The 17,314-nt window shown below is 40.9% G+C and overlaps 1 protein-coding gene across 3 annotated transcripts in view; it reads right to left on the bottom strand.

Annotated features, from left to right (window-relative positions):
- Positions 1-17,314, bottom strand: part of SORCS2 (sortilin related VPS10 domain containing receptor 2) — an 810,911-nt gene that overhangs the window by 79,218 nt on the left and 714,379 nt on the right. For all 3 annotated transcript variants that reach the window (XM_034770959.1, XM_034770960.1, XM_034770962.1), the window contains 2 exons: positions 6,778-6,924; positions 4,858-4,960 (listed from right to left, as the gene is read on the bottom strand). In XM_034770959.1, coding sequence (XP_034626850.1) covers positions 4,858-4,960; positions 6,778-6,924 — 250 coding nt within the window. The remainder of the gene's footprint in view (positions 1-4,857; positions 4,961-6,777; positions 6,925-17,314) is intronic.

The following is a 17,314-nucleotide window of genomic DNA, read 5'->3' as shown; positions in this document are numbered from 1 at the left end:
AGCTGTAAACGAGACTATTGTAGCCCACAGGAGATCACTTTTTAACCCATAAGGCCAAAAATGTCCTCTAATAGCTGGAACCTCAGGGATATAGGTTCACCATACCCTTTTAAAAGGTTTTTCTACAGACTCCCTCTATTGAAAAACTTCAGGCTTAACTTATAAGATCACATGAATCTTTCTCTACCAATAGGCCTGCCCACTATCTTGAATTACTGCAAGTGAATTCCCTCAATTTTAGTTGCTGTTCTTACACAATTAGTGTGACCTTTTTATTTTAGTTTCATGCCATTTTAACTTTTTTCAGTAATACATTTTCCATTCATTAATGTGTGTTATGCAATTATTTATTTATTTATTTAATTTTTAAATCTTTTTCTTTTCTACATTATAGAAGACATGCTTCAGTGCAAATAAATGGGTACCCAAATGCAACCCAGAATGGGATAGATTTAAATTCTTCAAATATGGGGGGCCCCACCCCAAAATTTAGCATAATATCATGCATATCCTCTTCCAGATGTTTCTGTAATGTCTAACGCATTGTTAGCTCATGTAGCCATGTGATTTGTTTCGAGCAATGGCTAGCCAGCCAATAGTTTTTTATTTCAAAGCTAATAGTCACGTCACCATAGAGCAATAAGGCAAAACTATTTTTTGGTCAAATGGCCCTGCCCCAGCCAAGTGGTGTTTGTTTGGCAATTTGAAGTTATTGTTTTATAATGAGAGGGAGGGGAGAATTTGACAATGTGTAGTTGAGAGGAATGTGTATGTGTCAGTAGAAGTCAAACATCTGTCTGTTCTTTTTTCCTTTATTGCAATGGTGTCATAACAAGCAATCTTCATGCATGAAGACATGAACTTTAATACAACATATACAGCACATCTGGGCCAGAGATGACAAAGAGTAACTTAACTGTTCTGTACAGCAGCTGAAGTACTCAATATATATTTTAATTAACCTCTGCAATTTGTTCAATATGAACTATTTGCTTGATTTATTATCTGGAAAAGAGGCTAAGAACAGAAAGTCAGTAAACTGGAATCTGAAAATTTACACTTCTCTTAGCATTTTTCACAGAAGAATCCTTTACAGGTTTGAGGCTGAATGTAAAAATTTACACATCAATTGGCCCACGTTGAATGGCTTATACCATAGAAGCTTTTGCCCAGATTAAAATGCAGTAAAATCAAGTGCAAATGTGAAATCCTATTACAGTCCTTAAAGGGAGAAGACTAGTTTTAAAAATAATGTTTTAATGTGCAGCTATTACATTTAATATTTTGTCTGCACAATTTACATACATTTAAATACTAACAATATTTATTTCTCAGAACTATTTATCACATTTTAATAAAGTAGAATTTTCATTCTGTAAATTACAAATACTGGGGCTTAAAATGATGCAATGTTAACATCCTATTATTGTCTCTTTCCCAAGTATTCTAGGTATTAATGCTGTTCTCCAATTATAATTATTTAAAATTAAAATAAATGCACAGTTCAATATTCTGAGCCCTGTGATTTGCACACCACCATTCTACTCCTTCGCTCATTGAATATAATGGTAAAATTCCCATTTATTTCATTCAGAACATGATGTGGCCCAAAGATACTGATTCTCATACATGCTGAAACACCCACTACCCTTTACTGATTTGCATATCTTCATCAATTCTCTGACCAGGCCCCAAAAGAAATACAGGCTGTCTCTGGGTGTAAAGTATGTCTGGTGAGAAGTGTGTGTTTCTTGTACCAAGTCTGCCAGATAAGACTGAACATCTTTCATTTAATTGCTTATGTGCACCAGGTTTGAAAGACTCGACACCAAGGTAATACATGTTAACTGACTCGGGCTTTCCTCTTCCCTGGTGCAAGTAGTTTGCTGTGTAGGGGGCTTTCAGAAGAGGCCTCAAAAACCAAGATTTTCTCCCTGCTTGACTTGGACATCAATGATTCCATGGCACATTCTGTCAGCATATAGGTCTGCCCCAGTGTTCTTGCCCAAACTTTCCTCCTCTCCCACCCCATGCTGTTTTGTAGAGAGATGTCTGCCAGCTGGTTCCCGGTTGCTCCCTTGTGCTGCCAAAGACAGCAGTATTTCAGATGCGGATTGACTCCTGCATGTATTTAGAGCCAACTCTTCCAAACTGCTAATCATGGAAAAGTCCTTATTCACAAGAATAGCCCGCAGACTTCAGTGGGACTACTCTTTGGAGTAAGGACTACTCCCATGGGTAAGGGTTATTAGGAATAGCCTCATAGTTTTGAAAGCTTTTGAATTTGAACTAGACTCAATCAAGTCTAGTTCACAGTCTTGGTCCATATCTTCAAACCTCTCACAGGCCTGGCCCCAGGAGATCTAAAAGATTGCCTAAAACTCCTCGATGAGGACTGTGATTGACAATTCTACTCCTCAGGCACAATGGACCTTTTAAACACAAGGATACAGCACATCCCTGCAAGAGACAGAGCTTTCTCAGGGGAAGCTCTCAGACAGGCCTCACCACCTTCTACTCCAAGGGCAAGGCACACTTCTTTAGCCTTTTCCGATATAAACCCACGTTTTACAAAATAAACAAAAACAACCCTACCAAATCCAAACAGGATAGTGCACACACACAGAGGGAGAGGTTGAGAGAAAGAATAAACCACATGTAACCAATGTTTGTCACATTGTTTCATGCACTGCTGGAAGGTGCGCAGCTACTATGGTGATGCATACATACAAAAGAGCATACATAGAAAAGAACAGAATACATAGAATAGATTTATGATACTTTTCTATAATGTCTGCCCACAAAGGAAGTTGTTATTGTTGTTGTTTTAAAAAATGCCAAGATACACGCCTGTAACTTAAAAAACCTAATTTGGATATTTTATAGAAAAAAGCAGTTTAAAGACATTGGGTGAAATCTTGGCTTCATAAGTCAATGGCAAAACTCCAATTGACTTCAGTGGGGTAGGATTTCACCACGGTTTTCACCTCAGTAGCCACAGGACAATTTAAACAATAATTAGCAATTGCATTTTGTTTTTGGAAAGTGTATGGCATCTGCCAGTGTTTATCAAAGTAACTGATGGCGTCAAACCTTCCACTGATGTAAACTGAGACAGAACACGCAATAACAATGAGAAAAAATATTTTTTCCAAACAGAGTAGCTCTGTGTGTGTGTGCGGGTGTGTTTAATTTAAATTTAACATGAGACACAAAAATAAGAAAATAAAACCTAAATAAACTAATAAGCTGATATTATAGCTCAAACCTGATGTCTCAATAACTTGAAGAAGAAGAAACATGACATTCAGAGGAACTGAATTGTTGACTCACAAAGCTAAAAAAGCAAAGCAGATTTATATGGACATTTTTCATATTGACTGGTCAGCATATCTATGGGGATTTTATATGTTACATGTAGTTAGTCACTTCTCTCTAATGCAGAGGTCTTCAATCTGTGGGGTGTGCCCCCCTAGGAGGATGTGGAGTAACATTCCGGGGGTGCAGCTGGGGCCCGGACCCGCCCCCACGGGGGCCAGAGAGGGAATGCCACCCAGCTCTGCTCTTGGCCCTGGCTGCCCGCCCAATGCCCAGGGTCCTGGCTGCCCACCCCGTGCCTGGGGTCCCGCCCCTGGCCGCAGCTGCAGGCTCCTACCCAAAGCAGTGGCCCCAGCCTCGGCCAGCCATGGCCTCACTTCTGGCTCCGTGGGAAGGGTACAGACAGGGGTCAGATGGGTCACAAGGTAAAAAGTTTGGGGACCACTGCTCTGATGCAATACAGTACACGTGGAATGACAGAGACTCCAAACCTGACTCCCATACACTGCTGCAATAGCCACTTTTACCTTATCTCTCATACCTGCCTTGTCATGGATAAAGAAGTTAATAAATACAGTAAGATAATTATACGTGCATTAAGTGTAAAGAAAAAAAAGATTTGCCATACTAGATTAGAACAATGGTCTCAGTGGCCAGTACACGATCCTGCAGAACAAGATGAAACATTTCACCATATAAATATGAAGAGAGGAGGCTAGTCCAGTGGTTAGGACAATTGCCAAAGGCTTGGAAGACCTAGAGTCAATTCCCTGCTCCACCACAGACTTCCTGTGTGACCTTGGGCAAGACACTTAGCCCTGGTCTACACTGAGGGAGGGATCAATCTAAGTTATGCAACTTCAGCTACGTGAATAACGTAGCTGAAGTCAACATACTTAGATGGACTTACCGTGGTGTCTTCACTGCGATGAGTCGACTACTGCCGCTCCCCCGTCGACTCTTCTTGTGCCTCTCGTGGCACTGGAGTACAGGAGTCGACGGGAGAATGCTCAGGGGGGGGGTCGATTTATCGTGTCTAGGCTAGACGCGATAAATCAATCCCCGCTGGATCGATCGCTAACTGCCGATCCGGCGGGTAGTGAAGACATAACCTTAGACACTCTGTGCCTCACTCCCCTGCATGGAAAATAGGGATAATAGTGCTTCCCTGCTTCACAGGGCTGTTAGAATAAATACATTAAAGATTGTGAGGGACTCAGACACAATGGTAGCGGGGGCTATAAATGACTGATAGATAGCAAAATACACACAATGCACCTGTGCACTTGTGACATCTTAGGATAAATAATTCCTTACAATCCCTGCAGGCTACCCAGCAGAAAGGTTGATAACCTCCTATTCAACAATTTGACCAATCACATTTGACCAGTCAAATTCCCTAAAATCAGTGGTATTCAGTCGCAAGCACACTAGGGCAATGTTTATAATACAGTCAATATATTATTCTTCATGAGACTAAACATGATCCACAAGAAACAACAATGTTTTGGGGGGAAAAAAGCACTTTCATGCATTTACCTGCCCCCATTATGAGCCCTGGTGCAGTGTCCTTGGTATGGACTGTTCCTGACACATATGGATTGTCTGCCCAGCGGAGATGGAGATGAAGATGGCAATCAGGCTTTAGGGATAAGAGGAAGAACACAGTATTTTACAAGCTGTTAACAGCAGTTCTGCAACTCTGGTAATTAATGCACAATCAGAAAGTAGCATGCAGTGACAACTGCCTTACAAAAGGGGAAGCGACTGAATTTCATAAGACAGGGTCCAGAATAAAATATTAGTCTGATGTATCTAGCGGGAACCAATTACCCTGGCTCTGTATATTTCCGTGGCCTTAAAACAAGGTCTGCAATTCAGAAAGAGACAGTGTGAAATTATAGCACAAAATAACTTTGTGACAGAGTGATTGCTTGGATCTTTGGAAGAAGCAATAAAAAGCACCAAAGATTTATTTGTTGTTGTTGGTTATCATCATCCCTGGGCTGCCTTTATGCAGTTATCAGCTAAAAGAGAATTAGATTAAAAACAACTATTTCTACTGAAACATCTTCTGTCAGGAAAAAAAATCATTATATGAAAAATATTTTTAAATGACTTTTTTGGAGTGAGTTTGATCGTATCTCTGGTTAATTAACTTACTGCTTTCTGCTCTTTCCACAGTGGTATATGGAGCTCAATATTCCTCCCACTAAAGTTAATGAAGCATGGCTATTGACTTCACTGAGAACAAGATCACACCCTAAGACCTGGTCTACACTGGGGGCGGGGGGGAGATCGACCTAAGCTATGCAACTTCAGCTACGAGAATAACGTAGCTGAAGTCAACGTATCTTAGGTCGACTTACCTCGCGTCCTCACGGCGCGGGGTCGGCTGCCGCCGCTCCCCCGTCAACTCCGCTTCTGCCTCTTGCCGCGGTGGAGTACAGGAGTCGACGGCAGAGTGATCAGGGATTGATTTATCGCGTCTATACTAGATGTATAGACACGATAAATCAATCCCCGATAGATCGATCACTACCTGCCTGAGACCCTGATTCAAAGCCCATTGAAGTCAATGGGAGTCTTTCCACTGATTTCAGTGGGCTTTGGATCAAGCCCTGTAGCATGAACCATGTATTGCTGTAGCCCAGTCTTCTGAAGTCTTCTCAACTTCAGAAGACTGGGCTACTAAAATCTCAGTCTTTTAATCCTACTATACAGAGAGGGATAAAGATTAGTCTGTGCCCCTGACTACAGATATATATTCTGCCCAAAAATGCAGAGATCTAAGAGTCCAGTGGAGCAGAGAGCCTGTGAGAAAGACACAGGGGATCTGCTTGTCAGGGCTGTCTCAAGAAAAAAACTAAAATGCTGTGGGTAAATGGGACATGTAAACAAACCGTAATAACGTCCGTTCACAAAAAGAAAAGGGTTTTTGACATGACTAGCCATTTGACGTACATTTCCAGGCAACTGTGTATCTTCCCCCGCTCTCATAATAGGGTAATTGTGTTTTAAGATAAAATAATACAATGCAAAAACAGAAATAAAAGGTATTCATATTTTTAATCCTTTTGATGAAGTGCTCTTATTCCCAGAGAAGTTCATTGCGGTGTAAATAATTAATAATAAATGAATGATTGTCTTGAATCAGGATGCATGGTAGGTAAATTAGAGCACACTTGTCCCATACAAGTCAAATTAAGCCCTAACAAAAGAACGCGTAATGCTGCAGATGGAGCAAACCAGAGATTTATTTGGCTCAATAACTTGTGAAGGCATGGTTAATGTAGAGAAACTAAAACATACATCTAAATCTGGTGTAAATGAGAGGAGAATGTAGCTTGGCACTAGGTGCTTGAGATGACAACTACTGTTCATTTATTTACATTTCAACATATATTCTACAAATAGTTCTTGTGCACACTGGATAAAACATTAAAAGGAACCACTTACAGGTTTGCAGTTGGTTGGTTTACCATTCAGATCAGAGATTGGAGGGGTCAGATAGTCCCAGTCACGACCTTTGTTGTAGGTTATTAGAGTTGTAACTTTTCCATCAATTTTCTGATTGGCCAAAAAGACTCCTTTAACACCTCTGACCTGGAGCATAAAATTAAGAGGGGTAATGACCAGCCTGCAAACACTTCTTCAGCATAGATCATTCCTGGTTTAGAGGTTCCTTAGAAACTGAATATTCCAGATAATTACTTACTCTTAAAAAAGAATGGATATTTAGCGCCGCAAAAAAAAAAAAAAAAACAACAGTTGGTGCTTTTGGTTTCTGAACATATTTTAAGACATTAAGGGCATGTCTATACTACAAACTTTTGCCAATGCAAGTTATGTTGGCATGAAGCTGCTGCAGTTACTATACTGCTTGTGCACATGCACACTTGGCTCCGTGAGTCGTCACTGTGCATATTCACCAGGAGTTGTTGTGTCAATGCACACTGCAGTGCACTATGGGTGAGCATCCCAATGTGCAACTCAGCACCATCCAGTGCACTCTCTTTTGGGAAGTTTTGGCAATCCATAGTGGGGCAGAACAAATCACGCAGCGGTGACTGGGAGCAAGGGGTCAACTTCCCAGCGTGCAATGTTCTCCATCCAATGATGTCATCTATCTCCCATAATTGTCATGCCTTTTTAAAAAATTTCACAAACCCGCACTGCTCTCCTCGCTGTCTGCCATCTCTGACAAAAGCACAGAGCCTGCACAGCTCTGTACTACTGTCATGAGCATTGCAAGCACAGGATGCATGATCCTCCAGTATTTGCAGAGCCACAAGAAGAACTGATTCAGCAAGAAGTGTGATGATTTTGTGGAGGACAGACTGCTGCAGGACATAGAGAGAACCAATTCAAGTTTGCTGGTGGCATTCACAGGGCCGGCACTTCCACTAGGTGACCCTAGGCAGTCGCCTAGGGCGGCAGGATTTGGGGGGGGCAGCATTTTGCCATCCCCAGCAGCAATTCGGTGGCGGGGGTCCTTCCACTGCGCGTCTTTGGGACGCTTTGGCGGCGGGTCCTTCACTCGCTCCGGGACCCGCTGCTGAAGCGCCCCGAAGACGCGGAGCGGAAGGACCCTGCCGCCGAATGCTCTGAGGAGGAGCGCTGCCACCTAGGGTGGCAAAAACCCTGGCGCCGCTCCTGGGCATTCACAGAGCTGCAGATGGTGTAGCCTCACTTCCCGGCCTGAGAAATGAGCACTGAATGATGGAATTGCATCGCAATGCAGTCTCGGGATGACAAGCAGTGCAAGGCCACACTCTTGGATTTGTATACCAAGCTTACCCCAGCCATTCAGTGCCAGAGACCAGAATCACACCTGCACTGACAGCACAGAAACAAGTGACAATTGCACTGTGGAAGCTCGCAACACCAGATTCCTTACTGATCAGTGGAGTATCATTTTGGAGTTGTAAAATCCACTTGGGGGCCATTTTCATGCAAATGTGCAGGGCTATTAATCATCTCCTGGTATGCGGGATTGAGACTCTTAGCAATGTGCAGGACATAGTAGAGGGATTTGCAGCTACGGGATTCCTGAAATGTGATGGGGGCAACAGATGGCACTCATATCCCCATTTTGGCACAAGACCACCTTGCCACAGAGTACATTAACAGAAAAGGCTACTTTTCTTTGGTTATGCAAGCATTTGTGGATCACTGGGGATGCGTCACTGACCTCAGCATTGGCTGGTCAGGGAAGGTACACGACACGCATATCTTTAAGAACACAGGACTGTTCAGAAAGCTACAAGAAGGGACCTTCTTTCCTGACCAGCAGATTACCACTGATGATGTGGAAATGCCAACAGTAATCCTGGGGGACTGAGCCTACCCCTTGCTCCCTTGGCTCATGAAGCCATACACTGGTCACCTCAACACCATCAAGAAAAAGATTCAATTACAAATTCAGAAGGTGCATAAAAGCAGTTGAATGTGCTGTTGGTAGATTGAAGGGATGCTGACGTTGTCTACTCACTAGATTGGACCTGAGTGAAAAAAACATCCCAATGGCTATAGCCACCTGTTTTGTCCTGCATAATATTTGTGAAGCAAGGCGGGGGGGGAGAGTTGCTGTGGGGGTTGAGCGCAGAGATGGAGCAGCTGTCTGCTGAGTTTGAACAGCCACTACCAAAGACTATTAGAAGAGCTCAACACAGAGCTGTACAGCTCAAGAAGGCTTTGAAAGAGCACGTGGACAGTGAGCCACAGTAAAGCACTGTGGTATACTGTGCTCTATCTGGTTCTGCTATTTTGGGGCCTGTTAGGAATTGTGTTGTGCTTGGTGTACATTTATGAATATAACCCTATCAATGCATCTTTTAATTTTGTGGTGCTTGCTGTACATTTATTATTATTACACTGTGTTTGTCACTGATCCTGTGAAATGTGTCACACTGTACACCAAAAAGTAAGTGGGTGCTTTCAGTACTGCTAGGCATTCTGCACGATATATTGGGAACTAATAAAGATGAATTATTTTCCAGACAATAAAATGTTATTGAATAACCAAAACACTCCAAAAAAATTCTGTGCAAGTTAAATAGCAAATACATTACAAATGTAATAAATGTATGGATCTTAAGAAGGGGAAAGAACATTCATGTCCATTTCAGCTACACATACAGCAACCATGGTTCTCACAGGTCAGTGCATGTGAAGCTGTGGTTGTCCTTAATGTCCCCCTGTGTGGAGTGGATGGGGTATGATGCAGCCACTGATGCTTCATGGACTGTTGAGAAGGGTGCTAGGGAAGCACTATAATGGAGTTCTCCATGGACTGTGAAGGGAGGCGAGCCCATGATTGTTGAACCTGTAGGTCCACAATAGTCTGCAGCATCTGTGTTTGCTGATGCATAAGCCCCATTATGTCCTGGTGCATCTCCCTCTCCTTTTCCTGCTGGGACTCCTGGGCCATTCTCCAAAGCATTTGGAGTGTGGGAGTGGGTGCAGCTCTGGGAGGGAGTTTGAGTGTGGGAAGAGGCTCAAGGCTGGGGCAGGGGGTTGGGGTGTGGGCTCTGGGAAGGAGTCTGTGGAAGGGAGTTTCAACCTGGGGCAGGGGGTTGGGCATGGGAGAGGGTGTGCAGGCTCTGGGTGGTGCTTACCTCAGGAACAGCAACATGTTCCCTCTCTGGCTCCTAGGCGCAGGGGCAGCCAGGTGACTCCGCACACTGCCCTCACCTGCAGGTCAAAGGGAACTGCAGAGCCGGCGCTCGGGGAGGAGGGGAGGCAGCAGACGGAGCCTCCCTGGCTGCCCTCTGTGCCTACAGGCCACAGGGACATGTTGCTACTTCCAAAAGCTGTGCGGAGCCAGGCCAGGCAGGTGCTTGAGCCCTGCTGCACCACCAACCGGACTTTTAGCGGCCTGGTCAGTGCTGCTGACCGGAGCTGCCAGGATCCCTTTTTGATCAGGCATTCTGGTCAAAAACAGGACATCTGGCAACCCTAGTCAACGTAGGTAATACAGTGTCTACACCAGTGTTGCACTGGCCTCAGTACATCACCTATTGCTCAACACTGATTGGAGAGGTGGCATTACTGTGTCATCATAATGGGACGCTTACGTTGGGAGGAAATAAATTTAAGTGTAGACACATGCACAACTAGGTTGACACACAGTGGCTTATGTTGACTTAACATTTTAGTGTAGATTAGGCCTTAGTTTCTGTAGAACATTCTGTAGTACTTAGAACACTGAGAAACCTAATGCAATATCTACAATTACATTTGCGCTTTCTTATTGCATATTGCTATTGCAATTTCTTTAGTTCTTTAGTTCTTAAAATATGAACCACTCTAAAACGCTTAGGCAAGTATGTAACTTTATATGAATACTGCCACTGAAGTCTATGAAACTACTTGTATGAATGAAGTTCATTAATGTAGTAGAAGGTACAGCAATCCTTTAGATTGAGGCACCAATTTTCATTTATCACTTAGAAAAAGGTTCAAAAGAATTTTTGTAGATCGTCAATTTTAGGGCCTGATCATCCAAAAACTTACTAGAGGACATACTGGTTACTACCATTAGAAGTCCCAATGACATTTTCAGTAGTTAGTTAAAATGATTCCTTAGTTTTGCTGTACAATATTTTTTATTGCTTCTATTTATTTTTGTTTCACTACTCCATGTGCCAGATCCCATGTTGGTATAAAACAGTGATGCTCCATGGAGCAGAGGACCTGGCACCAGGTTTTCTTTTATTATTTTCTTGTTATATTTATTTTGGTTTTGAGATATTTTTCTTGCATAACATTTTTTGTAGGGTTCTAGTTTGGGACTTCACCATCACTTTTAAATAGCACCTTGATTTTTTTTTTTTAAATCGCTTTTGTAGATTATGACATGAGAAGTTACTTGGCCTACTCATCATACTAAACGCTACACTTAGTAGTAAGATTTTGTGGTATGGACCCTCTTGGCAGGGACTTGTCAGTACCATTATCTGTACAGTACGTAGGCACATTGTCAGCATTCAAATAATAAACGACATCACTGCATTGATCACGAGTCACAGCTTCAAACCTTTTGCTTCATTCTGCTTCCAGGCTGCCCTAACTGAGGTTCAACGACTAAAGTGAATTATATTCAAGTGTTTTTTTCTAATTAATACAAATCAATAGAAAATATACTTTGAAAAAACCCATGTAATTCTCTCCTCTACTGGTTATTTTAAAGGTCATTCTCCAGTGATTGCCCTCCCCCACCCTTAGAATGATGAGATATATAAGAACAACTCAACATCCATTTATAAACACTCTGGGCTTAAATGAGCACTGAGTTACACCAGTTTTATTCCAGTGTAACTTCAGAGCAATGGCCAGTCTTCATTTTTCCCATAGTTACTTTCTCCATTCTGTCCTTCTATCCTTTCTAATATTGTTATAGCTATTGCAGAGGCAAATAAAAACAATAGAAGCCCCTAAAGATAACATAGCTGCTTTATTTTAGCCTGTTCAATGTAACAGCTATGCTAAAAATACTAATATCATTTGCACAATAACAGCAGAATGCACTGCTATTATGAATGATAAAGTAACCATTTATTCTTAAATTTACAGCAATAAAAAACCCAGCAAAGACAGTGTATAACTTAAAATATGAACGGAAGAATAATATAATTAAAGACTGAACGCCAGCCAAATGAATACAGCTATGCTATTTTACTCCAGCCCGCGGCCGGCCCAAGACATTTGTTTAGTTTAGTTATTATGTGCTCCATCCTTCAATAGGAAGTGAGGGTGATTTAGTACTATAATTAAAGACGATGGGGCAAGCTATGAATAGAGCTATGCTCATTTAATTTGTTTGGTTTTATATTTGTCTTTTGTTCTTTTAAAATGTCTATGAAAACTTTTCCAATAAAAATTCATATTAAAAGAAAAAGAAAGAAAGAGATCAATGTGCAGCAAACTACTTCGGCTCTTTTGGGTAATGCTGATTGTTAATCTGGCTCCTGAACCACTGATTTCTGACATAATCCCACAATCAGGAAAGAAGGCCACACTGGTTAAAAACCCAAGTTGATTTAGCAGGGAAGCAAAGGCAGTTGTGAAAAAAACAAAAACAAAAAAAATGTATATAACAAACCAAAGAAAGGGGAAGGTGATAGTAATGAATATAAATCAGAAATTAGGAATTGCATAAAATTGCTAGGGGAAGCCAAGGGACACAAGGAGAAATCTATGGCCAGCAGAATTAAGGACAATAAGGAGTTTTTAAATGTATTAGGAACAAAACAAACCCCAACTATGGTATTGGTAGAAATGGTAAAATTATCAGTAATAATGCAGAAAAGGCAGAAGTGTTCAATAAATATTTCTGTTCTGTATTTGGAAGGAAAAAAGATGATATGGTCTCATCATGTGGTGTTGATAACCCTCCACTAGTATTTCAGGAGGATGTTAAACAGCATCTACTAAAATCAGACATTTTAAAATCAGCAGGTCTGGATAACTTACATTCAAGAGTTTTAAAAGAGCTCGCTAATGAGCTTGTTGGACTATTAATGTTGATTTTTCAGTAAGTCTTACAGTACCGGAGAAGTTCCGGAAGACTGGAAGAAAGCTAATGTTGTGCCAATTTTTAAAATGGGTAAATGGGATGACACGGGTCATTATAGGTCTGTTAGCCTGACACTGATCCCAGGTAAGATAATGGAGGGGCTGATAAGAGATTTGATTAATAAAGAATTAAAGAAGGATATTGTAATTAATGCAACAACATGGATTTATGGAAAATAAAACCTCTCAAATTAACCTGATACTTTTTTTTTTTTTGGAGATTACAAGTTGGGTTGATAATGGTAATGTGTTGACACAATATACTTAGATTTCTGTAAGGTATTTGACTGCACGATATTTTGATTAACAAACTAGAATGATATAAAATAAAATGATATGCAATGTAACTGTAAACATGGAATCATCATAGAATGGGTGGGTTTCCAGTAGGGTCGGCAGGAATCAATTCTTGGCCCTATGCTATTTAACAATTTTATCAATGATCTGGAAGAAACCATAAAAACTGATAAAGTTTGCAGCTGACACAAAAATTGGGAGAGTGGTAAATAATAAAGATGAGAGATTACTGATTCACAGTGATTTGGATCACTGGGCAGAAGCAAACAATATGTATATTAATACAGCTAAATGTAAATGTATACATCTAGGAAAAAGGAAAGTATGCCATGGGGGAATTCTATCCTGGGAAGCAGCAACTCTAAAAAAAGACATGAGGGTTGTAGTGAATAATCAGCTGAATAGATGCTCCCAGTCTGACACTGTGACCAAAAAGAGCTAATGCCATCCCGGGATGCATGAACAAGGGAATCTTGGAGGAGTAGAGAGGTTATTTTTCCTGTATATTTGGCACTGCCACTGCTGCTGGAATACTGCATCCAGTTCTTGTGTCCACTACTCAAGAAGAATGTTGATAAATTGGAGAGGTTCAGAGAAGAGCCACGAGCATAATTAAAGGATTAGAAAACATGCCTTACAGGAGTAAACTCAAAGAGCTCAATCTATTTAGCTTAACAAAGAGAAAATTAAGGGGTGACTTGATTACATTCCCATGTGGGGAACAAATATTTAATAATGAGCATTTCAATCAGGCAGATAAAAGTATAACACGATCCAATGGCTGGAAGCTGAAGCTAGACAGACTGGAAATAAAGTGTACATTTTAAAGTGAGAATAATTAGATTCTTGAACAATTTATCAAGGGTCGGGATTCTTTGTCACTGACAATTTTTAAATCAACCTCGGATGTTTCTCTAAAAGATCTGCTCTAGGACTTATTTTGGGGAAGTTCGATGGCCTGTGGTATATAGGAGATCAGACCAGATAATCATAATGATCCCTTCTGGTATCTATTCTCTCAGATCCTGTTCAGAGGAATCACATAGCCCAGAATCTAATGGAAGTACAACTGGACCAGAATGTTACTTTTTGGGGAGTAGGGTGTATGGAGGGGCAGAGATGTGCTAAAGGAAGAAGAAGAGAAGCAAGGAGAGTTCCTGTGTGAGGCAAGAGAGACTTTTAAAACCGAGAGCTTGCTCTGTGATTTTGGGATCACATTCTTTGAAGTTTTCATTAAGAAGAAAAACACTTTGCCAGATTAAATGCCATTCCCTGAATTCAGGCTAAAATGTTCTCTCCCTCTCTTCAGCAGACATGTGGATGCTTAACATAATCTGAGGATTTATTACAGCTTTGTACTTGAATAAGTGTCATCAGCTCTCGGTATGATCAGGAATGGCTAGTTTTCACTGAGATTGTTATTCTGCATACTCTTTCATCTCTCTCAATCTGTAATAGTTAAGAGTATATTTTGCCCTCATTCCAAACTCCCTTTGATATTAACATTAATGAGAGCTCTGCCTGCAGACTTATGGGACAGCAGACCTGTTAGCATGGTATAGATTTGATACTAATTATTATTTTATTACTGATGATTTGCATGGTGATAGTGTATACAGGATTGATCCAAAGCCCACAGAGAGGAAAGATCACCCAGTGGCTAAGGTGCTAGCGTGAGACTCTCTCTCTGTCTGAGTTCCACATCTGTAAAATAGGAATATTTGTCCTTCCTTTCCTAGCAGGGATGTTGTGAGGATACATACATAAAAAGATTGTGAAGTCCTCAGATAGTTTGGTGATGGGAGTCCAGGGCCGGCTCTACCATTTTTGCCGCCCTGTGGGAGTCATATAAAGCCTGATTTTCAAGACCTCAGTGCCTAGCAGCTCCCACAGAGGCACCTAAATAAATGACCATGTTTTCAAAAGAGTTCAGGCATCTAAATGAAGCAGCACATTTTCAACAGCACTCAGCAGCCAACAGCCCCTATTGTTCGGCAGTCATTTTCTTCTTATGACTAGAGAGTATGATACATACTAACTACCATAGATCTGTTCTGTAGTAACTATTGCAGAACTTTCCTGTGCCATTTTACTATGAAGGGGGAGCATACAGAGGGCCCCTCAGCATTTACAACATATAGTGTGTGTAGTGACCACATAACGGACAATTGTGCAAATATTACAAACACTCAACTGAAATCAATGGGGCTAAGTCACATGATTGAGGAATAAATGTATGAGTAAGGCCTGCAGTTTGGGATATTAAATAAGCAATTACTAGCACAATATGAGTATGCTGTAAATTAAGTGTCCACTTCTGTGACCTTTATTCATGAGTACTTCCACTCACTTCATGAAACATGATATCAACATGCTTGTTTTGCAATGATCTCTATGCCAAGCTTGTGGCTGGTTCACTTTTACAGCACTTGGAACAGTATTTCAAGACCATACTGACTTTGAATCACTGCTCACTGCTTCTTTCTTTCTTTTAAACATATATTTTAGAGGTTAGTCTCTGCGCACATATGCAACAAAAGCGGAAAAGATGTTCTGTACAAAAGAGATAAAGGATATAAAGGAAAATGAATGCAGACAGGTGAAAATCTCTAAAAGACTATAAAGCAGATGCACGTGTAAAGGATGAAATGAGGCCAGTGGAAGACAAACTTGCAAATTTAATGCAGAATTATATGTTAGTTGAAAGAGAAATTCTTAATCCATTGAGGGTTGTCTGTGTTTGGAGTTGAAGATTTTTTCCCAAGACACTTCTATTGAGACACCCTGCAAGATATCCCAAGTCAGAAAAAAAACCACAAAACCAACAGCCGTCCTGCAATCCCTAAACACAGTAGCAGCCTTATTTTTATTAACTACTTTGTACAGTGTAAATAAGTCAACACAAAAGAACCCTTGTAAATATTACTTGCTCATCACATTCTAATAAAGAAAACAAGCACTAATTGTATTTCACCATATCGCAGAAAAGATCTTCAAGTTTTAAACTTTCTACATGTAGGCAGAGAAATTTGTCCGTGTGCAGTGCAGCTCTTCTCTGAAAATTGGCTACATAAAAATGGCATTGTAAGGTTCCATGTTTACTGTCTCTCAATCATTCCTTATTAAATATGCTCTGTTATAAGTAATTTTTAAAGCCAGCTCCACAAACTAAATCTGGAATTTGCAAATAATCTAGGATCTCTTCTTTTTGTGCATCACCAATAATAGAGGTTCCACAGGACAGATATTGCCCTCAGTGACACTTCTGCAACTCCCTAAACCTCAGTGGGCTTGCACAGGTGAAACTGAATGGACTTTAGCAAACAATACTCAAGACTAGTAGTCCTAAGCCTTTTCTATACTGGCAGTTCCTTAGTAATAACGGAACAGCAGAGTGGTTGTGACCCCTTAACACCTCTTTGTGACCTCCGATTGAGAACCCATGCTCTAGAAGATGCCAGAGGAGAAGAGAACCCAGCTTCTTTCCTCTTAGCTGTGCTGGCTCTGCCTAGCTAACAGGAGCAAAAAGCAGCAAAAACATATTTTGTCATTAAAATCAGAATATGGGACTCTGATTACACAAGAGGAAGAAGGTGGCCTTTTTCCATACTCTCTGTTCCCCGCAGAACCCCCCTACAGTAATCAATGCTTGAAATGGGAGGGTGGGAATTATGTCACATCTCCTTGTCTTACTGCAGTCTGTTGAAAGAGAGGGAGTTATATAAAGGTGGAGGAGATTAGAAAATTTGGAGCATGCCATCATTTCCCCCCTCCAATTACAATACTAGAGAGATTCATTTAACTCCTTCCTAACCATACCTGCCAGGCTAAGGAGTATTGTGAATCCTTTGCAAAGAAGTCTGGTGCATTTAGTAAGAATATTTTTTAAAGCTGCAGAGGAAGCAGACTATTAAATTCAAGTGTTGTCATCATCATCTTTCTGAACAAGAGAACTGATGGCAATTTTTTCCTAAACTTCTATTTTTCCTTTTTTTCTTTAGCCAATTGCTGCAGGTTTAAAATACAGAGTTGAGTATTTGCAAGGATGGCTCCTCTCACAGCAGCGCCTCTAGGGAAAAAATGCCTACAGAAAGCAAGAGGATTTGTCGTCTGACTCAAT

The sequence above is a fragment of the Trachemys scripta genome, chromosome 5, assembly GCF_013100865.1.
Source record: "Trachemys scripta elegans isolate TJP31775 chromosome 5, CAS_Tse_1.0, whole genome shotgun sequence".
In the NCBI taxonomy this organism is placed as follows: Eukaryota; Metazoa; Chordata; order Testudines; family Emydidae; genus Trachemys; species Trachemys scripta.
This window is presented reverse-complemented; position numbering and strand designations above follow the sequence as displayed.